At 52.7% G+C, this 22,060-nt stretch overlaps 1 protein-coding gene across 1 annotated transcript; it reads right to left on the bottom strand.

Moving 5' to 3' along the window:
* Positions 1–581: 581 nt before the first annotated feature.
* On the bottom strand, positions 582–12,405 carry LOC136558907 (histone H3-like centromeric protein A). Its single transcript, XM_066553681.1, has 5 exons — positions 12,316–12,405; positions 3,485–3,614; positions 2,897–2,988; positions 1,690–1,767; positions 582–1,082 (listed from the first exon to the last, which is right to left on the bottom strand). The coding sequence occupies exons 2-5, from the start codon at positions 3,558–3,560 to the stop codon at positions 948–950; spliced, it is 381 nt and encodes a 126-aa protein (XP_066409778.1). The 5' UTR covers positions 3,561–3,614; positions 12,316–12,405; the 3' UTR covers positions 582–947.
* Positions 12,406–22,060: the final 9,655 nt, after the last annotated feature.

The following is a 22,060-nucleotide window of genomic DNA, read 5'->3' as shown; positions in this document are numbered from 1 at the left end:
GGGGGCGGTTGGGGTCCCAGGGCAGGGTTGGGCGGGTCCGTTCTGGGGTCCCTCCCGTGCCCTCAGGTGCGGGCACAGGTGCTGCCGGTGCCGCGCCCCCGCAGGTCCCGCCCCTCCCCGCTCAGCAGCGCCCCGAGCGGCAGCAGCGGGAACAGCAGTCGGGGACCGCCCAGAACCCCCGTAGCCCCGCCCCCAAGTGTGGCCCTCCCGAAGCCCCGCCCCATAGCGGGGACCCCGTTGAAGCCCCACCCCCAGAGCTCCGCCCATGGACGGGAGACCTCCAGAGCCCCGCCCCCCACAGGCAACCCTACCCAGGTTCAAGCCACCTCTAAGCACCGCCCACAAAGCCCTGACCTCCGCTCAAAAAGCGAATCCCTTAAGCGCCACCCCCAAGACGACTCCCCACCACCACTATACTTGGAACCCCTGAGGCCCCAAGACCTTCCTGGCCCCCATCCCAGGTGCCCTCACCTAAAATGCTCTCAGAGCCCTCTCCCTGTGGGTTCTCCTCCCCTCCAGAGTTCCCCCCCTGCGGTGCCTCAACTCCAAATCCCCTCCAAGCTCCCCAGCATCAGCACCTAGGGGTCACAAACATTTATTGTGGTACAGCAGAACTGGGAGGGTCTCCACTAGGGTGGAGATCCTGGGTAGGTTTCCCTGGGACTGGCATGCTGGTGATGGGGGTTCCAGGGAGATCATGGGTAGGGGTCCTCAATAATCTGAGAGGTGCTGAACTAAGGAAGGGGACCTCCACCACGGGATGGGTCCCTGAAGGGGTTGTTGGGGATCCTGAGGTGGGGGAGTCTATGGGGTGAGTCCACGTGGGGGGGCTTGGGGGACCCCATGACGGGGGACAGGGGAGCTTCTCAGCATGATGGTCCCATAGGAGGTCCCAGTAAGATTATGGGTGTGAGATTATCAGGAGAGACTCCCCAGGGGGTCCTCATTCATATGCCCCCTGCCTCAGGTCCCCGCAGGCGCCGGGCCAGCTGCAGATCCTTGGGGAACAGGGTGACTCGGCGGGCGTGTAGCGAGCACAGGTATGCGTCTTCCAACAGCCTCACCATGAAGGCCTCTGCTGCCTGTGTACCAAAACCTGAGGGAGGGTCCCCAAAGCACCCCAGCATGCCCCAACCCCCCCACCTTCCCCTGGGGTCAGAGACCCCCCCCAAACACACACCCGGGGGGCAGGGTCCCTCCAAACCCACACATGGGTGACCGAAGCACCTTGTGCCTGTAAATGTGTTAGGGGGGGATCAACACCCAATGACCCATCCTCAATCCCCAACAGACCCCGGGTATAAGGGACCCCCCCACCCAGCACCCAGAGACCCTCTCAACATCCATGGAACCCTGTCCCAGAACCCATAGACCCTCCCCCCAGCCAATGGAGACCCTCCTAGACTCCCCTTCAGCTCCCATCACATATACCCAACAAACCTCTCAGCCTCATCCAAGCATCCAAAGAGACGTTCCTGGACCTCCCCAGCCTCAGAGACCCCCCCTGGTATACCCCCCGCAGCACCCACAGACCCCCAGCCCCCCATGGAAACTTTCTCAGTACCCATGAGATCCCCCTCAGCCCCTTCCCCACCCCTCTGAGTCCCTGGATACCCCTGCAGGACCCATAGGACCCCCCCAGCCCCTCTGTGACCTCCCTCCACCACGCCTGGGCCCCCCGAGCCCCACCTCCTGCAGCGCCAGCAGGGCCATGCTCTGCCAGCGGTAATCGACCCCGCGGGTGAAGAGCAGGCAGATCTCCCGCACCTGCAGCAGGGAGGGCACAGGGAGGGGCACACATGGGGGCAGTGGGGTCACAGGGAGCACGGGGACATTGGGACAATATGGAGGGGATATGGGGGTATTGGGGACTTCCCGGGTTGGGGCCACCACCAAGGGACACCCTGGAGACACTGCCCTGGGGACATCCCAGGAACCTGGGGACATCCTTGTTGTCATCCTGGAGACACTTTGGGGACACCCCAGGGAGAGGAACACTGGGGACAGGAACATCTGGGGATACACTGGGGAGTGGGGACGTGGGAACATCATGATGGGGACAGCCTGGGATCTCCCAGGTGGGAGGGAGGGGGAAAGCACCACTCTGGGAACACCTTGGGAATACCCTCAGCCATGGGAACATGGGGACACTTCGATGGGACAGGGGGGACAGTGCCAGCACAGCAGGAGGAGCACAGGGAACTCTCAATCCATGCAGCCTCTGAAGGTGGCAGGACACAGGGATGTCTGGAACCACAGAATGACATTGGAGGATATGCAAGGATGTTGCATGGGGGAGAACAGGCCCAGCATGTCACGAGGATGGGGAGGACAAGGACATGGGGAGGGCTGGAACTGGATTGAGGGGGGGCCCTGGGGGAAAGGGATGGTCTTGAAGAGTCCCAGGGGGTGATCTGGGGTTCTGGGGGGTAATTTGGTGGGTCTGTGGGGGGTTGGAAAATTGCAGTGGGTTTTTGGGATGGGGTCCAAGGGAAGGGTGGAGGGTTCCAGGTTGGATTTCAGGAGTCCAAGGTGGATTTGGGGTTGGATTTGACTGGGTCCTAGGAATTGTTTGAAGGGTCCCAGGGTGGATTTGAAGGCTCTGGGGGAAGTTGCAGGGTCTGAGAGAGTTGATCTGGGGTGTCCTGAGATGGATTTGGGGATCCCAGGAGAGGGGATCCAGAGTGGTTTGGAAGATCCCAGACAATGCTGGAGGTTTTGGGGTGAAATTGGAGGGGGTCCTGGAGGGGTTTGGGGGTCCCACAGTAGATTTTGTGGGTATCTGAGATGATCTGTGTGGTCCCAGGGGAGTTTGGGAGTCCGTGGGGGGTGCAGGGGAGGTTCTGGGAGGGAAATCGGGGTGCCTGGGGATTTTAGGGATGTGGGGGGTTCTCACCAGGCGGGCAAAGGGGCCGGGGCGCAGCAGCAGGCGGGTGCTGCTCTGGTACTTGCGGATCTCCTGCAATGCCCGCTGACCCGGGCGGCGTCCTGTGGGAGCATCAGATAGGGGTCTGTGGGGGCTTTAGGGGATCTATTTAGCCTGGGGGGCACAGATGGGGGGATCTGAAGGAACATGGGGGGTATAGATCTACAGGGCCTGTCAGAACACAGGGGGCTATAGGGGATCTATGGGGGGGCTATAGAGGCCGAGGGGACAGGGGGAGGCTGTGGGAGTTATAAGGGATCTGTAAGGTCTGGGGGGACATTGTGGGTATAAAGGATCTATAGGGAGCTATAGTGATGGCCGATATAGGGGAGTTATAGGGGACAGGGAGTATGGGGGTAGAGGGGATATAGGGGAGAGGGAATGTGAGGTGACTCTAGGTGGTGGAAGCATATAGGGGTATATAGAGCACAGACTAGGGGCGGAGGAAAACAATAGAAGGAGTCCATAGGAGTGCTCTAGAGGGGGGCCTGAAAGGGGGCTCGATGTAGCAGGTCCATAAGGGGTGTCTATAAAGGGAGTCCCCCGCCCCTCACTCACTGCGTGCCCGCGGCCGGGGCGGTGGGGGGGTTGGGGAACGCCCGCGCCGTCGGGGGGTGGGTTTGGGACGGGGCATGTTGAGGCCGAGTCCACCGCAGGGTCAGGGCGAGTTCAGAAGGGGACACAGCGCCTGGGAAAGGGAGAGTCGGGGTGAGCTCAGGTGTCCGGAGCCCCCACGCCGCTCCCGGGAGCCGCCGCGCTGCGCCGTTCAAATCTCCCGCCGCGCCGCTCGTGACGTCACTTCCCTCCGTGCGCCAATCGGGGCGCGCGAGCGCCCGGGGTCGCGCCGGACTCCGGGACTCGATGGTCCCGCGCCCGCCGAGGGCTCATTAGCATAACTCTGCATGGCCCCACTCCCAGGCACCCCGCTCCTTGGTGCTCCCAGGGTAGTCTCAGTTATCGTCCCCGTGCGGTGCCAGTATGGGCTCTGTAATCGTCCTGGTGTGATCCCAGTCACTCCCATGTGGTTCCCGTTGCTCTCAGTCATCTGCATGGTTCCATTTACTCCCAGAATGATCCCAGTATGATTCCAGTCCCCTGCAGTATGATTTTAGTGCTTTCCAGTCACTCCCAGTGTGAGTCCAGTATGATCACAACGACTCTCAGTATGATCCCTGTCATACCCCCAATGGACCCAATCAATTCCTGTCACTACTAGAATGATCCCACTATGATCCCAGTCACTCCCAGTATGATACCAGTTGCCCCCAGTGTGGTTCCAGACACTCCCAGTGTGAACCCAGAGTGGTTCTGGTTGTCCCCTCCTGTATGATCCTAGTCGCCCCAGTTATGGTCCCAGAACCTCCAACATGGTTCCAGCATCTTCCCTTTGCTCCGTGTGTCTTCAGTTGGCTCCTAACATGGTCCCAGTAGCTCCCTGTGCCTCCTAGTAACCAGTGGGGGTCAGTGAAGGATTACAATTGTCCATGAAATCCATTGGGAGAAGCAGATTGGGGTGTTAGTGAACCCATGGTGGCCCAGGTGGGCTTTGGGGTCTCTTGAGGGCATTGCCTCGCAGACCTCCCAGTTAACCCCCAGTTTTCCCAGTGGGCCACCACACTCCTTATTTGACCCCATCAAGCCTCCCAGTTGCCCCTAGTTGCCCACCCAGGCCAGATGTTGACTAGGACCGGCCCCAGCACTGAGCCCTGGGGAACCCCAGCAGTGCCCAGCCCCAGCTGGCTGTGGCCCCATTCCCACTCCTCCTTTGCCTGGCCACCAGTCACGTGTTCCCAGCGAGAGGCACCTGTCCCAGCCGCGAGCTGCAGGTGCTCCAGGAGAGGCAGGGAGATGGAGGCAGTGCCAAAGGCTTTGCTGAGCTGCAGGCAGACATACCCACACATGTCCAACACCCACCGGGGTCACCTGGGCACAGCAGGAGATCAGGTAAGTCAGGCAGTACCTGCCTTTCCCAAGCCCTGGCTGTTCCCAATGCCCTGGTTTTCCTGTCCGTGCCATGGGTGCTGAAGTCCCAGGCGGTGCCATGTTGCCAATGGGACACTGTTGTGCTGGCCATCACTACCTGCTGTTGTTCAACTACCTCAGCAGTCCCGCAGCAGAAGGGTCCTCTGAAAGAACAAGCAAGGGATTCAGCTGTCTGAATTTCTTCTGTTTCCACAGCAGCTCTCCCAAAGCCCAATGGTGTCCTTTTGGGTCCTTGAAATACCTCTTCTGAGGTGATCTGTGCCAAGGATACACAGAGCCTGTAGGCCAGCGACAATGGCGTTTTTCTACCACTCATGCCCAGTCAGGAGCACTTCAGCTTCCAGTATAGTCCCTGTTGGGATCCCCCCGTCATCTCAGAAACAGAGGTGGATTCTGCCCCTGCATGATGGCATCAGGGAACATTGTGCACCCATGTCAACTGAAGCCTTGTGCTCCTGTGGCTCTGCTATGCCAGGCTATGGATCCACACAGTCCAACTGACCCCACTGTCCTTTTTCCACACCTGGCTGGAGCCAGGGCCCCTCTAGCTCTGATCATGGTACTTGTTGCTTGCTCCTTGTAAATATGATCTGAAGGTCCTTTCCAGAGGGTCAGAAGTAACATCAGCCCTTCAATTCCACCTGAAGACTTGCCCAGTGGAAACTGAGTGGCATTTTTCCTTGAAAAGTTTTCTGTGGTGGTTAATTTTTCCTCTCAACTCACATACCTGTGCTGCCAAGGCAGAGGTGGGTTTTCCATCCCACTTCCATATGTCTTCACCATGGTCAGGCAAGTAAAACCACAGGTTACCTTGTGGTGTGCCCCTCTCTCTTGAGCAGGGGGCACTTGCCCCCTCTAGAGTCCAGTCTATGCTAGTGGAGCATAGGGCACTTCTTTCAGTTGCTGGAGGTCTTTTCCACAGATAAGATGCAAGCCCATAGGGTGAAAAAGATACTTTCTTCATATTGTGAGAATTTGGTATCCAAATTATGGACTCTTTGTTCTCCTTTCCATGACATCACTGCCAATGAGTTGGTATATGGTGATGGCACCTCAGTAGGAACTTCCATCACATGGTTTGTGTATACTGAACCTCATCTGGATCTACAGGGGACTGTAGGTCTGGACACAATCCTGTGCCATGTGCCCTGGATGATCCTGCCTGAGCAGGAAGGTAGAGCCAGATGATCCGCTGGCCCCTTCCAACCAAACTGATTTTGTGATTCTGTGAAAGCAGGAGCAACTTGCAAGTGATTATGGCATACAGACAATTGGGGGAAAGAAAGTTCTGCTAGTTACAGGGAGAAATGATAGCACAGGGAGCAGGATAGAGGGATATGGAGAGTACATATGGCACAGGGATGAATGACGGCACATTGTTACCGTATTTTAGCTGGTTTGTGATAGACAAACCAACCAGCCCCTGGTTTGACTGGCCGGGGCTCACCCAGTCACATCTCTCCCAAGGCTGCAGGCGTTTCCTTGGCCAGGACCTGGAGGGAGTAGAGTTCTGACCTGTGAATGTATCCAGATGGGATTTTTCAAATGCCCTATATAAGCAAGGGCTTGAGAAAGAAAAGCTCTCTGTTGCCACATGAACATTAGGGTTGCTGCAGTTTGAATTTATTTTAATGATTCCTTGTTAAGTGGTTTGTTCTGTTGTACCCCCATGTTCTCCCTGAGTTGGTTTACCCTTGGGTTTTATACTCCCTCAAAACTGCTCCTCATGCCATTCCCCACCCGTTGTTCCAGCTCTTTCCCTGCCAGCCCTTGATTCCTGAACCTCCCCTGCCACTTAAACCTCAGGCCAATCCCTGTCCTGCAACATCCCTTTGGAATTCCCCTACTCCTCGAAGCCCCATTGGCCCATGTGACCCATCCTCTCCACCCTCCTACCCCAGCTGGCCCGGGACACTCCATGTAATCCCCTCACTCATCCTCTGAGGATTCCCTATTGGTTAGCTGTTTGTATCCACCCCCTGACTTGTATCTGTACAAAACCCCTTGCACAATGGAGCTAGGGGCTCTTTGTCCTGCTCCTTTCATCAGGAATAAACTGTTCCTTGTGGAACCTCAAGATGGAGAGCCTCCTCCTTTCTCTTCTGCCTGCTCCCTGTTGTGGCTTGTGTCTGGCACCTTAGAGCAAGTGGTTATAAAGGTTCTGATTCTGGTAAATCCCCATACCGAGGCAGTTCCCGACTCCTGGCGTGGCACCGGAGTTCTAAGAGCTAGCCCGAGTTCTGGCAGCCACTTCAGGGGTGAGTGGTCTTTGTCTCCTGCCAACTTCCCCAGCCCCCTACCTGACACTCACAGCACGGGGAGCAGGACAGAGCAACAGAGAATAAAGCAGGAAGAGGCACATGAGATAAACCAGAAGGAAGGCAGGGAGAAGGTTCCCCCACTGGACTCCATAAAATTACATCACAGAACTGATGTAATTGCCTCTCATGACGGAAGAGTTCCTGGATGGATGAGGGGAGTGAAGTGGGTTTCTCCCTTGGCAGCCTTTCAGAAGGACTCAGCAGGTGGGCTGAGGGAGACGTGGGCAGGGAGGAACCTCACCTGTTCTGCCACATCCCACAGGGTTGAGAGAACAAAAACCAGCTGAGAGCAGTGCAACACTGTTATAGATACATAATATTAGCTTTTTGCAAATATTAAAGTGGATTTTATATGTGTGATGTTAAAGTAACTTTGTTATGAAGATATCATTTGTATTTCTACTGTCAATTAAGCTTAGAAACAGTAGTGAAATAGCTATGCTTGTGTTAAAATGCCTGCTTGGATGGGATAACATCCAATAAACACAGGATGAGGACACCTGCTACAGATATGCCAACTATCAGCACTCACCATCTGAAGAAAGCATGAACCAAGGCCCAAACTGGAAGTGATTAGGAGAAGGTGTCAAAACCACAGCCAAGAAACACGCATGCTCTAAAAAGGTGGACCAAAGGAGGGGCCATGTAAAATAGTTCCTGGAAAATGTAAACTAGTTTATGGATATACATAAGAGTCTATGAATATGCAACGTGCTGATGTAAAGGAAAAGGTATTTAGGGGTTTCCCTGAAGGTGACAGTGTGGTCTTGGCTGAGTGCCAAGATGCATCCAGCCGTAATAGCCTTTGCTTTATGGTCCTTGTCTCCTATTGTCCTTTATTAAACTTCTAAAATTTTCACAAGAGAGTGAATGTGTTTTTCAAAAACACTCATAGTTCTGTTTCCTTTAAACTCAAATCTGGAGAAAACTCCATCCATCCCTTCAGGGACACAAATTAGGTTTCACTTCCCAAACCCCAAATATTCTGAGGTAAGGTGATTGTGCCAGACCAGGATATTTTTTTGGCTGATCTCCAGAGGTCCTTCCAACCCCAACTATTCTTTCACTGCCCAAAACACAGGCAAGAGCCTCAGCAACCACTATTTGGGTAGTTTTCCTCGGCTTCTAAAGTTTCCGGATACTTTGCCATTTCAGAATCTTCACTTAAGGAAAAATGAGGTGTCAGGACCTGCTGGACGTCCCCACATTCCCTCCCCAAACCCTGCAGCAGCAGGGAGAGCCTGTCATGTCCGAGTGAAAATATTTTATTTTTCATTAAAAAACACATGAAAAATGCTGCTTTTATCTCTAAACCCTTTAGGTCTTTCCTGCCACACCTCGTATCACTTCAGAACAGGAGATTTATAAACCTTAAAATCCTTGAGAAAAATAACATTCACGGTTTAATTTTATTTTGGTGCAGTCAGGAATGGTCTTGTGGGATTTGGTGATGTTCACTGGGAGTAGCCCAGCAAAGGAAAATTATGAGCAAGGGAAGGGTAAATTATGCACAAGTTAAAGTCTGGAGAGCGAAGTACCTGCCTTGCAGATGTGCTGCAAGGGAGATTAATAAGTAGCATCATCATAATCTCTGTATTAATAAAAGGTGAAACAATGACCTCTTGTGTAACACAGCCCAGACAACTTGTGGAAAGTAAAACATTTTAAAGCAGCAAATCCACGGCCAGAGTAACACCCAATGCCGGCAGCTCGTTCTTGGCCAGGCGCAGCTCCTTCAGTCGTGTCAGGTTGCAGAATACCTCAGGGCCAAGGCTGTGCAGCCCTGCACTCTACAGGTTCAAGCTGTGCAGTTGGCTCAGATTCTTGAAGATGCCGGCAGGCAGGTGGCCTATCCCGCCGCTGCTGTCAGCCACTGCAGTGTGGAGACCCTGGGGGGCATCCTGATGCTTGGGGAAACACAGGAAGCTTCCCTCAAAAAGCCGGTAAGACCCCATTGTCTCCTTCCCCCGCGCTCCTGAGCCACTCCCTCCCTATTCCCTGATTGGCCCTTCTCTTTGTACTGCCCCGAGACCAGAGTGACCCCGGGCCCCTGGGGAGAGAGAAACGTGGACCCTCCATGTGTGTGTGCCTGGGACCCGAACATGTTACCATGTGGCTGAATTAAACATCTGTGGATACCATGCACAGGCCCTTTTTGCTTCTTTACCCTGGACTTTCCTATTCAGGCTGCAACACTGCAGCTGTGCCAGGTCATCGAAGGCATTGGCAGGGATGGCCGACAGCGAGTTCTGTGACGGGCAGAGTGAGCGCAAGGCACTGAGGCCCTGGAAGAAGCGTTGTGGGACCACACGCATCCCCTGTGGCTGCTGCGCCTGCAGCTTCAGCTCACAGAGGTTGTGCAGGGAGCAGAAAGGTGGCAGCTGCCGCAGGTGTGGGCTCAGGCAGCGCAGCGCATTGGCAGCAGCTCCAGCATGCCCAGAGTCACCTGCACCGGCTGGAATGCGGCCACACTCACCTCCAGCAGCCGGCTGTGGGCCAGGGAAAGCCGGCAAAGCTGTGGGAGGCCCTGGAATGCCACAGCTGCCGAGTGCCACAGGTTGTTCCCGCCCAGGCCAAGGGTCTGCAGGCGGTGATAGAATGACCCACTCAGTAGATGAGGGAAGGGCGGTGGATGTATATTTATAGACATCAGTAAAGCCTTTGACACTGGAGAAGCTGGCTGCTCATGGATTGGACAGGGCAACTGTTTGCTGGGTGAAAAACTGGCTGATGCCCAAGCCCAGAGAGTGGTGGGGAATGGAACTAAATCCAGCTGGGGCCAGTGTAGCAGAACGTGTTCCCTGCCACAAGAGCTTGCTAACTGGTGAAATAAATCACTAAAGACCACTTGTCTCGTGGTTATTTGGGTGCCATGGAAGTGACACTTGTAGCTGACAATAAACATCTTGCTGTGGAAGCAAGATTGTGGAAAGATAAGCTGGAATTTCTGACACTTTGCTTCACAATCTATTAAAGCTACACCAAACTTTCACAAAGTAGAAGTTTCTGCACATTCCCTGGAAATGTGTGGGGCTTTTCCCCCAAAGTTGGGATGCTGGTTTTGTGGTTCCTCTCTTGAAGGTTGAGTGAAAAGACTCAGTGCACACTCTTGCCAGTTTGTTGGTAAGTTACATTGACTCCTAATCTGTACTATTTCTTTCTTACTTTGATATAGGTACCTTAATGTTGTGCACTGTTTTATGTTTTACTGTTTTATGTAATCTACTAGTAGTTCTTCTGTTTTACACCATGTAGTAAGTAACTCTGTTCAAGATCTTTTGTCTATTATCTCCTGTCTATTCAATAAATAACTAATTTCATAATAGACCTGATCTGCCACTCTTAGAACTTGCAAGCCAGAGTGGTTTAGGTGCGGACCACCTAATTCAAGCTGTACCCAAAAAATCTTCGTCTAAGACAGTGCTTGTCTGAAGCTCCCACTCTGTCCATAACACCCACTTGTGGGTGACCCCAGGAGTCAGTGCTGAGTCCAGTCCTGTTCAACATCTTTATTGATGATCTGGATGAGGGGATCAAGTGGAAGTCAAACTAAGTTCACAAATGACACCAACTTGTGTGGAAGTGTGGATCTGCTGGAGGGCAGAAAGGCTCTGCAGAGGGATCAGGACAGGCTAGATCAAGAGGCTGAACCAGTATTCTCCCCCACTGGGATGCCTATTGGGTAGGAATCATGCCCCAAGTACCTCCACCTGAGGGACTAGAAAGGGCTGAAGCAGTTCCTGAGAGACTCGCACCTCCCCCAGGCCATCTCCCCCAGGAGCTTTTACATCAGGTTTTCTCTTGCTGTTTCTTCCTGAAGCGTGAGTAATGGAGCAGCCTGGGAGGGCAGTTGGGGTCAGCCAAGGTCACCTACCCCAAACTTCCCCCACTTTTAGAATCCCAGGCTGGTTTGGGTTGGAAGGGACTTCAAAGGTCATCTCCATCCACCCCCTGCCATGTGCAGGGACATCTTCCACTATCCCAGGTTGCTCCAAGCCCTGTCCAACCTGGCCTTGGACACTTCCAGGGATGGAGCAGCTGCAGCTTCTCTGGACAACCCGTGCAAGGGTCTCACCACCCTCACAAGGAGGAATTTCTTCCCAATATCCCATCTAACCCTGCCCTCTGTCAGGTGAAAACCTTCATCCTCCATCCTGTCACCTGATAAAGTCCCTCCCCAGCTCTCCTGGAGGCCCCTTTCTATATTATACTTCATCTCTCTATTAGATTTATACCTACATACATATCAGCCCAAAAAGTGGCTTAGGCAGTCCATGACTAGTTGTGGCCACCTGGGGTAGCCCCTTTTGGGGGTGTGGGAGAGTGCTGGGGGTTTGGGCAGATCTATGGGTCATTTTAGAGAGCCTCAGGAGGTTGTAGAGGGAGGTTTGGGAGGGTCCTGAGGGTTTATAGGTTGTTTTGGGGGGAGGAGGAGCATTTTGAGGGGATTCTGAGGGTATTTGACATCTACTGGGGAGTCTGTAGGGGATGGAGGGGGTCTCTGGTGTTTTTGGGGTGGGGGGGGCATACAGGACTGTATATTCCAGGTCCCTAAAGCCCTCTCAACCTGTTCTTCATCTGACAGGATTTATCTCCACCTGTCAGGGAAGTTCACCACACAGACTCGGTTCCTGATTCCCATGAAATTTTGATGTGCACAACACGCAGGAATGTTTTTCCTGCAATTTCCCTGGCTGCAAGTGGGACCACGGGAGTGGCACGAAAAAGTGTGGAGTCCTGTTCATCCTCCACATCGGCAATTGCAGTTTTGATTCAAATTTTAATTAAAGACTGAAGTGTTGCTGATACTGCGAAAGAGTCAGGGTCTTTCTCTACATTGCTGTCATCACGCCAATTCCCAGGAGACACTCGAGGGGCGCTTGGAGGCCAGCTGGGGGGTGCTTGGGGGATCATGAATGGATCTGTAGGGGCGCTTAGGGGTCGGGGAGGCGGTTGGAGAGCATTTGGGAGTCCGAGGGGACACACAGGGGGCATTTTGGGGGCAAGTAGGGGACGGGGGTCGGTGGGACTTCGGGACCCTGAGGGGCACTTGGGGATCAGGAGAAGGAAACTGGGGGTACTTACGGGGCCCCGGGACGCACTCACGGTTCAGGGAAGCACTTGGGGAGCAGCCGGGACGGTACTTAGGGGACAGTCCTGGCTCTGGTGGAACTCTTCAGGGGTCGCGCAGCATGACGGGAACCGCAGTCACGGCTCTATCGGCGTCCTACAGGGCCCCGCGGTCTTTCGGGAGTTGTAGTCCAGGAAGTGAGTAAACTGGCGCAAAACCAGCGGCCAATGGGAGGCGGGGGGGGGGGGGGGGACGAGGGATTTTTGGGGGCTCAGGGGGAGCGTCTGACGCCCCCATGCCCCCCCCCCCGCCCCCACCCCCCCAACACCCTCAGGGGCGGAGGGACACCAGAATCCCCTGGCGCCCTGTCGGCCGTGTGAAGGTGAAGAAGACAGGTGAGCCCCACTCCCACGGGTTGGGGGTTCCCTGCCCCGAAATGCCCAATAAACCCTCAGGCGCCCCTATAGAATTCCTAGACCCCAGAGACCTCCCAACGCTGGCGTGGGCCCCCCAAAACATCCCACAGACCCCCGGACCGTTAAAGACCCCCCCCCAAAGCCCTACCTGGACCCCCAATACCTTTCACAGATTTTCCTCAACACTCCTAGAGTCTCCCCCAAAAATCCCACAGACCTCTTCTAGATGCCCGAGAGACACCCAGTGTGCTTCCAACCACTCCTGATTTCCATCGCTCCCTATAAACCCCCCAAATCCCTTCCTCAGCCTCAGAGCCCCTCCAAACATGCCAAAGACCCTCAGGGACCCCCTAGAGACACCCAGCGCCCCACCAACAGCAGCTTTTGAGCCTCTAGAAGCCCCCAAATGCTCTTGGGGACATTTGGAGAGAGAGGGGATTGGGGGCAATCCCAAAAGTGGGGGAGGTAAGGGAGGGAGTTTTGGGGGTCTCCCCACCTCCCTGGTGCAATTTTGGAGTGTCATTGCTTTATTGGCCCCACCATGGGCTGGGGGTGCCCAGGTGGGCATTCCAAGAGGGTCTCGATGGCACTGGGGGGAGGGAAGGGAGAGGAAATTTGGGAGTTAGGGGGACCTGGGGGAGGCGCAGGGGCAGACCCGTGAAATTTGGGGGTGGGGATGTCTTACCAAAGGCTTCCCCTTATGGCCCGGTGGTGGCATCACAGCATCCAGAGGAGGAGGAGGTCCCCAAGAGGGCCTGGGGGGGGTCTGCGTGTCATGGGGGGTGGCAGTCCCACAATTGTTCTCCCATCCCCACAAGGGACTTCCTGAGCCAGAAGTGTCTCTCCAACTCCCTCAGGCCCTTGAGTGACCACTGACCCACAAACGCCCCCCCCCCCCCCCACAAGTGACCACCCCTGGCCAAAAATGGCCGCCTTAGCCCACAGGGGCACCTCTAGGCCCACCAGTGACCCCTCTGACCCACAAATGCCCCCTACCCCACAAAGGTGCCTCATGACCCTCAGTAGCCCCCAGCCTTCGACTGACTCCCTGGCTGACAATTGATCCCCATCACCCTCAGATGACCTGATGACCCACAGGCGACCCCATGGCCCTCAAGCAACCCCCATGACCCTCAAGGACTCCTCTGGTTCCTCACCCAGTGGCTGCTGCAATGGCGCCCCCTGTAGGGCATCACGTGCACAGCTCCTGATTGGCTTTGGGGGGCCTCATGGGGGTCTCATGACCTCAAGCCTGGTGCAGAGGCTCAGGAAGCGCTTCCCTTGCAGGCCACATGGCATCCTGGGAGCTGCATGACTTCCAACATGGGGCACACCACAGAGTCCCAAGGCAGTCATGTGACCCCCCAAATGGCTCCTGCCGCAAAGGCTGATGGGAGTTTTGCTTCCCATTGGGTGGCGCCCCCTGGTGCAGAGCTGCACAGCAGCTGCTGCTGATTTGCCGCGGGGCATGGTGGGAGTCACATGAATGTGAGTACAGTGCCCCCTGCGGGGTATCCAGAGGGCTGCTTCTCATTGGCCAGAGGGTCTTGTGGGAGTCATGTGGCCTCCAACATGGATCCTGCCACAAGGGTTCCTGGGAGACGGCCTGGGATTGAAGATGCCCCCTGGTGCTCAGGTGGGTCATGTGATTGCCAGGGCACTGCCCCCTGCAGGGCCCTGGGGGTATCACTGCACCCTGCAGGGAACCCCGGGGAGCAGCAGAGCCCAGCAGGGCCGTGCCCACCAAGGGCATGTCCAACCCTGGCTCCTCCCCTCGGCACTGCCTCAAGCGCCATTGGTCGGGGAGCTCATCGAGGGTGGAGCTGTAGGGGGCATGGCCTCCACTTCATTCCGCCCCTTTCCTCCCGAGGGGGTGGGGCCTGAATAGGGCTTGGCTGGGTGGGGGGGAAAGAGAAGGTTGGGGAGGGACGAGGACCCCCGAAATACTGAGCCTACACTGACCCCGCGGGGCTGGTGGTCTCGGGAGTAGTTTGAGGGGCTGCAGGATACACTTATGGGCAGAATGACGGGTCCGGGGCATCTCCTGGCATCGGGTGTGGTAGTTGAGGGTCCTCGAGGCGCTCTTGGGGAACACTGGCACAAGGGAGGGAATTGGCAGGCACTTAGGGGTCTGGGGCAGCATTTGGGGGTCTGGGGAGCACTTGGAGTCCGGGACAACACTGAGGGAACGGGGGAGCAGACTGAGTCCTCCAGGGGGCACTTGGGATCCCGAAGGGCACTTGAGGCCGGGCTGCTCTCCCACCTCCTTTGCACCAGATGCTCTGTTTGCTGCTCCAGGCTGAGCCCCTGTGGGAGGTATGTGGGAAGTGATGTGGGACCGTCCCGAGCCCCCAGATTCCTCCCTCGGTCCCCTCTGGAGCCCTCAGGCCTCACCCGCTCCATCTCCTGCGCTCTCGTTTGGTTTCGCCCCAGCGCTCTGAGCTCAGGCGATGATTGGTTCAGGGCGGAGATGGGCAGACGCTGCAGCCAATAGGAAGTGGGGGAGGGGGAAGGCGGGGGAGGGGAGGGGTCCGTGAGAGGGCTTTGGGGATTCCTGGAGGGGTCTGGGGGCTCTGGAGGCACCGAGGGACACCCTGGAGTATAAATGGGGGTCCCTGGAGGGGTTTGCGGGTCTGGGGGCGCTGAGAGATGCCCAGGGAGTTCTGGGGGTCACTGGGGTGGTTTTGAGTGTCTCAGAGAGGTTGTATGGGATTCTCAGGGAAAGGTTTGGGGTGGAGGGAGGTTGGTGTGGTTCTGGGCGTCCTGGAAGGAAGTTGGCAGTGCAGGAGAGTCGAGGGGATCCCTGTATGTTTTGGGAGGCCCTCGAGAGGGTTAAAGTGGGAGAGAGCTGGGATCCCACGGACAGAGAACCCCAATATCCCCCATGGACCCCCCCAAATCTTCCCTAGAAGCTCCAAACCCTCCCAGGGACCCCCAGATCCTGGCAGGACTCTCTCAGCGCCCCTTAGATCCGTTAGCCCATCCAAGGGAATGATAGCTAAATTGGCTGGCAAATAAACTTTCTAACAGAATTTGAAGCATTAGAAAGCAGGCGTTCTTTATCTGCGCAGGACACACTGAAGGATTTCTCCTTTAATCTGATGTGTGCAGTGAAACTTTGCCACGGGCTATGGTCCTGGAGGGACCACGAATGGGTCTCTGGTGGTCATATTCACTGAATGCTTCCATATTACACGTGACCTTTCTTTGAACGTTTTCGTTGAGCGTGCACTGTTACTTATTACATAACTTGACAAAAACACCACTACATTCCTCATTACCTATTTTCCACTGGCTACAACTGTGCTTGTGATCCTCTCGGCATACCTTTACATCTTTTCAGCTATTTTGCCAGTTGTCTTTGAGCTCCATCCAGCACCTTCAGGGCAACTGAAAATTTCTCTTCTCTGTGTCATTTATCAGGAGCCCAAAAACCCTTCCAGGGACCACCATCTCCCCAGAGAGACCTTGTGGTTTGGTAGGTTCAGAGGGCTGAGGGCATCACCGGGTAGTTTTGGGGGATCTCCATGTGGTTTGAGGGTCCCTGGATGGCTTTGGGGGTGGGGTCTTGTGGAGAGCTTAGTGGACAGTTGGCTAGCTGAGAAACGTCACGTAGACGTGATACCGCTGGTTAAGCTAGAAGGAGACAGGTCTAGGAGTCAGCAGTCAGTGTCCAATGATGAGCAAGGACATTGTGCCCTTGGTGCAACAACAGGATAGAGGAGAGGATCTTTTGCCAAAAATATGAGGATAGTTTCAGCAGAATAATCACAAGAAATAGAAGTAGCAACAGAATAATCCTAAGAATACAGAAGTAGGCGTAGTTGTCCAATAAGTAACCAACCAATAATGAGCTCTTCTTTGCAATATGTATGAACTTCATTAACACCAATATAAATATGTGTGACTACCAATAAAGTCGGAGACTTGATGATCACTCATATTGTGTGCCGCATTTCTCCCGCCGATCCAACAAAATGGTGACCCCGGTGACGTGATTCCTGTAACGGCAACCACGGTGGATCAGTGTAGGAGTTTGGGTCCTGTTGCAGCAAGGACAGCAAAAAAGCACCGCTGAAAAAGGGAAGGTGCCGCGCCCTGGGTGACCTCAACGGAGAGCCCGGCCGATACATGCTGCCGAGAACTTGTGGGGCTGCAACAGTGCTGACATTCTTAAAATGGAAAGAGAAAGGCAAGCAGCATATGATTTATTTACTTGCTTTTTAGAAAAGCTTCAGGATAACGGCGTAGATTTGCAAAAAGAGCTTCACGGGTTGTTAGCTTACGGGTATGCACAGGGAGTTTTTCAAAATCCTCATACAGTACATGAATTAACCGAGTGGTGTAAATTTGGAGACAAGCTGTGGGAGGCAGCTATAGATGAAGATAAAACTGCAAAAAAGTTGGGAAAGATATGGCGAGTTTTGCATGATGAGTTACTACAATATCAGGCAGAAAAGAAGGCTGCGCAGCAAGCTATTGTAGCGCATGAGAAGAATAAGGATTATGGGGACTGGTTTAATTGTCCATTACCCCCTGCCACATCTACAGTTATCTTGCCACTAACATCAGCTCCTGCTTCAAGCAGCAGCTCACCCCCTGCCTGTGCTACAACAGCACCATCCGCACCGCCTGTGTCAAACCCTCCATCTCCTCCTCCTAGTAATGAGCCGATCACTGGGTCAGAGTGACCTAGCAGGGGCCATTGCACAGGAGCAAAGGGAGGCATGGGCAGCGGTAGCAAAAGAGATCATGGATACGGGGCATGAGGAGGCTATAAAAGCAGCTATGGATGTTGCTTGTCTGGTGATATATTCACCTGTGGCAGGGGGCGGGTTTCAAGCAACAATTACTGCACTAGACTGGAAGCTGTTGTCACAATTATGGTCCACAGTTAGTCAATTTGGGCTAACCAGTGAGCCCACAAAACAAATGCTTGATTGTATCTGGGGGACTCAGGTTTTACTGCGGGCTGATTGCAGAGGAATAGTGAAGCTTATCTTCACTCAGCATCAGCAGCTCTTGTTTAATGCACACTGGCAGGCACTCTGCCAGGAATGCGTAGCAGTAATACAGCAGCCAGGCGACCTGTTACATGGAATAACCCTAGAGGACCTAATGGGTCAAGGGCCTTTTCTTCAGACAGAAGCAAAGCGTTAATCGGTCCTGATAAATGTAGAGAGGCCATGCGCCTGGTGTGATTGGCTATAGATAGGATAAAAGAGCCAGGCAGGGTCCCCTCTTATATGGGAATAAAGCAAGGAAGAGATGAATCATTTGGATCTTTTCTAGATAAGGTAGCCAATGCTATTGAGCGGGCAGGAGTCCCTGATTTCATTAAGGGTACTTTGTTGAAACAATGCGCACTCCAGAACTGTAATCAGGCTACGAGGAATGTATTAAATACCCTAGGAGCTAATTGGTCTATAGAAGAAGCTTTAGAACGATTGGTGAATGTGCCTGTAGAGAATCAAGCGATGTTAGTAGATGCTATTAAGGAGTTAGGAGCAGGATTACAAAAACAAGCAGCAGCCTTTCAGAGTCAGGTGTTAGCTGCTCTTGCCCCGCTACAAGCAGTGGCAATAAATACTCCACGGTCTCCATCTACTGGCCGATTCAAATGTTACTGGTGTGGAGGCATAGGACATATCCGAAGGGCTTGTCAAGCAGCCAGCGTCTGGTGCCAAAATTGTTGCTTGGATACCCACAACACCGGAGCCTGCCAATGCTGCTCGGGAAACGGGAAGGCCAGCGCGTCCACCGGCCACCGCATACAGACACAAGTAGCTGCTGTCAACACCTCAGCTCAGCTTCTCTTCAACCAGCCACCGCCGGGAGCCTCGGGCTGGACGTGGCAGCCTCAGCAGCAGTAACATTGATGACCACCCAACCAGAAATGGTTCCGACTGGAATAAAGGGACCAATCATCATTAATGGACAACCCATGGGAGCTTTGCTCCTGAGATGATCATCGGCCACCATGATGGGATTGTTTGTTTTACCTGGGGTAATAGACGCTGATTATACGGGGGAAATTTGTGTCATGGTGCATACTCCTTTTCCGCCAATAGAATCTAGAAAGGACAGAGGATAGCTCAATTGGTTCCATTGGAGCAGATGACTAAAACATTACCCCCTCGTCAGTCACAGTCGAGAGGGGAACGAGGCTTTGGTTCCACTGGAGGACTCACTCTATTAACAATGAACCTGAATGATTGACCAAAGTGCACTGTAATAATAGAGTATCAGGGTGGGAGGCAAACCTTGGAAGGTTTATTAGATACTGGCGCAGACTCCAGCATTGTTAGTCTGGATTTCTGGCCCCACAACTGGCCATTACAGCCAACCACAGTGACAGTTACCGGGGCTGGAGGCCTAACGCTTGCAAGAAAATCACCCATGTTATCTGTAACTATTGATGGAAAAAGTTTAGGGAATGTTTTCTCAATTCTACCTTTGCCCCCTACTGTTCAGTGCCTCATTGGTCAGGATATTTTGGCTCAAATGGGAGTAGTGCTGACGAATGAGCACCATTTGGGCTAATGGCCATTGTGTGGACTTTCCCAATCCCGTTAACTTGGACCACGGACATTCCAGTGTGGGTTAAGCAATGGCCATTAAAAAGGGAAAGTCTGGAACAAGCTCATATACTAGTACATGACCAATATAAGCAGGGCCATGTACAATTGGACGGCTGTCTCTTCTTACACCCAACACGTCCATGATATTAAATATGAGCCGCCGCCATCATCGAAATAAACAAATGGGTCATGCATTTGCTGCAGACTGCAAGGACAATGTAAAATTTTGGTCCCCAGAGGCCATAGTTGCAGCATCTTTCTTGGCTCCAGGGGTATCGGCAGCAGGTGCTCATGCAATTTTAAGTAAGTTGGGATGTTGGCTTGCTAAGCAGACCAATGCCACCTCTTTGGCACTTTCTAGCCTTTTGCTTGATGTTTATTCTATTTGCCATGCAACGCTTCAAAATAGAGCTGCAATTGATTTTCTTTTACTTGCACAAGGCCATGGTTGTGAAGAATTTGAAGGCATATGTTGCATGAACCTTTCTGACCATTCACAATCCATCCACTCCCAACTCTCTGAGTTGTGGAGGTTAACTGGAAACTTACAGGTAGAATCGGGCTTCAATATTGATGAATGGCTCAAATCTTTAGGCCTGGGATCATGGTTATGCTCTATTGTTAAGGCCAGCATTATAGTGGGCACTATAGCTTTGTTAGTAGTATTAACTTTGTTAATTTTGCCGTGTTTTTGCATGTGCCTACAGGACATGGTGCAAAAAATGATATCTGCTGCATTTAATCAGACCATGCTTGTTCAACAGAAAAATGGGGAAAATGTGGAGAGCTTTGTGGACAGTTGGCTAGCTGAGAAAGGTCACGTAGACGTGATACCGCTGGTTAAGCTAGGAGACAGGTCTAGGAGTCAGCAGTCAGTGTCCAATGATGAGCAAGGACATTGTGCCCTTGGTGCAACAACAGGATAGAGGAGAGGATCTTTTGCCAAAAATATGAGGATAGTTTCAGCAGAATAATCACAAGAATGTAGAAGTAGCAACAGAATAATCCTAAGAATACAGAAGTAGGCGTAGTTGTCCAATAAGTAACCAACCAATAATGAGCTCTTCTTTGCAATATGTATGAACTTCATTAACACCAATATAAATATGTGTGACTATCAATAATGTTGGAGACTTGCTGATCACTTGTATTGAGTACTGCATTTCTCCCGCCGATCCAACAGGGTCTCTGTCTCTGGACAGTTTTGAGGATCTCTGTGGGGTTCAGGGTTTCCCCATTTTTATGTCTTTATTTTAAGGCAAAACCCTTTAATTCCCTGTTTGCCATCATCTCTCCTTGCTCCAGCTGGTTTTCTTCAGCTTTTTCAGTCATTTGGGACAGAATTTCCCATTACCTGGAATTCCCCACTGGGACTTGGGTCATTAATTTTGGATAAAAAACAGCTGGACTTGGTTTGTCCTTTCCCCAGGGTCATAGTGTCAGGAGAATGAACCCACAAACACCAGAGGTTTCTTTCCAAAAAGGAGACAGAGGAGTCCTGTAACTTTATTCAGATAATGCAAGAGGTCATGGGCATTTCCTCTGGGGTCTGCCAAATTTTTGGAGGATGCAGCCTCCTTTTTATCCTGATTTCCCTGCTGCATTTCCCTCTTTCTTTCCCCATTGGCTGGGGTGCTTGAGAGGCACAGTCTTCCTGAATCACCTAATACAGACCCTCTTCTAATGTAATCCCCCCCCTATTTCTTTTCCTTGTGTCAATCAATGGAATTCCTATGGAATTTATGGTTCTTCCCATTGTTTCTTTATCTCTTAGTATCCATTTTTGTTCATCAGCAGACCCACAGTTTGTTTGTAAAGACAAATCCCTCATTCTTTTTCATGGAGTCAGCACCATGGGGATGGCAATACTTTTGAGTTCCACTCTGTCACATCCTATCAGTGACAGGATCCAGCTGCCAGTTCCCAAATTCTCTGGAACTGTGGGTCATGCCTCCCCGGCCCCTCCTCCTCACATCCCATCCTGAAATTTTGCTGAATCTGCCCAAATCTGCATGGTTTGGCTGTGGTTGAGCCCCATTTGGGGATAAAAAGGGCAATCTGGGGACAAGTGCTCTGTCTGTGTCTGCAGAGTCCCTGGAATTCTGGAGATGACAGGCTGGTGAGTGGGGAGACTTAATTCACTGTTTTTTCCTCATTTTCCTTATTCTTTGGGGATGGACAGAAATTGAGGGGGTTTTTTTTTGCCCAAATTTCAGATTTTTTTACCCTTTACCCTTCCCAATTTTATAGCTTTTGCCCTCTTTATCCCCACAAGTTTCATAATTTTAGTCCTTTTTCTTTACAAATGTTGGATTGAAACACTTTTTGTGCCCAGATTATTTATTTTTTGCCCATATTCCCCCAAATCTCAGGGCTTTGTCCTTTTTGTGCACTTTCCCCACAAATTTCAGATTTTTTGCCTTCTTCATGCTCAAAATTTGGAATTTTTTTCCCTGTTTTTCAGGCAGAACTGAGGATTTGGGGGAACTTGAGTGGGATAAGTTTGTCCTGGATTTTGAACACCATTTTGACCCAAACTGGGAGAATCTGGGGAAAACTCATCCTTTCCATAAAGTTTTAGTGTGAATTTGGTGGAAATGGGGTATTGAGGTGGCATCAAGGTAAGTGATTGGTGGGGGAGGGCTGCACCAGCATTTTAACTTGATTTTGAGATAAATATACGTGATTTTGGTTAAAAATTTTCTTTTTTGGAATATTTTGGCCAAATCTGATAGGAATGGGGAATTTGAAGTGGCCTTGGA

The sequence above is a fragment of the Molothrus aeneus genome, chromosome 7 (genome assembly GCF_037042795.1).
Source record: "Molothrus aeneus isolate 106 chromosome 7, BPBGC_Maene_1.0, whole genome shotgun sequence".
NCBI lineage: Eukaryota > Metazoa > Chordata > Aves > Passeriformes > Icteridae > Molothrus > Molothrus aeneus.
This window is presented reverse-complemented; position numbering and strand designations above follow the sequence as displayed.

Coding starts and splice junctions, on each gene's coding strand:
- LOC136558907 (XM_066553681.1), bottom strand. CDS start 3,560: ATGCCCCGTCCCAAACCCACCCCCCGACGGCGCGGGCGTTCCCCAACC. Junction 2,989..3,484: donor GCCCCGGCCGCGGGCACGCA/GTGAGTGAGGGG, acceptor ATGCTCCCACAG/GACGCCGCCCGGGTCAGCGG. Junction 1,083..1,689: donor CCCTGCTGGCGCTGCAGGAG/GTGGGGCTCGGG, acceptor TTTGGTACACAG/GCAGCAGAGGCCTTCATGGT.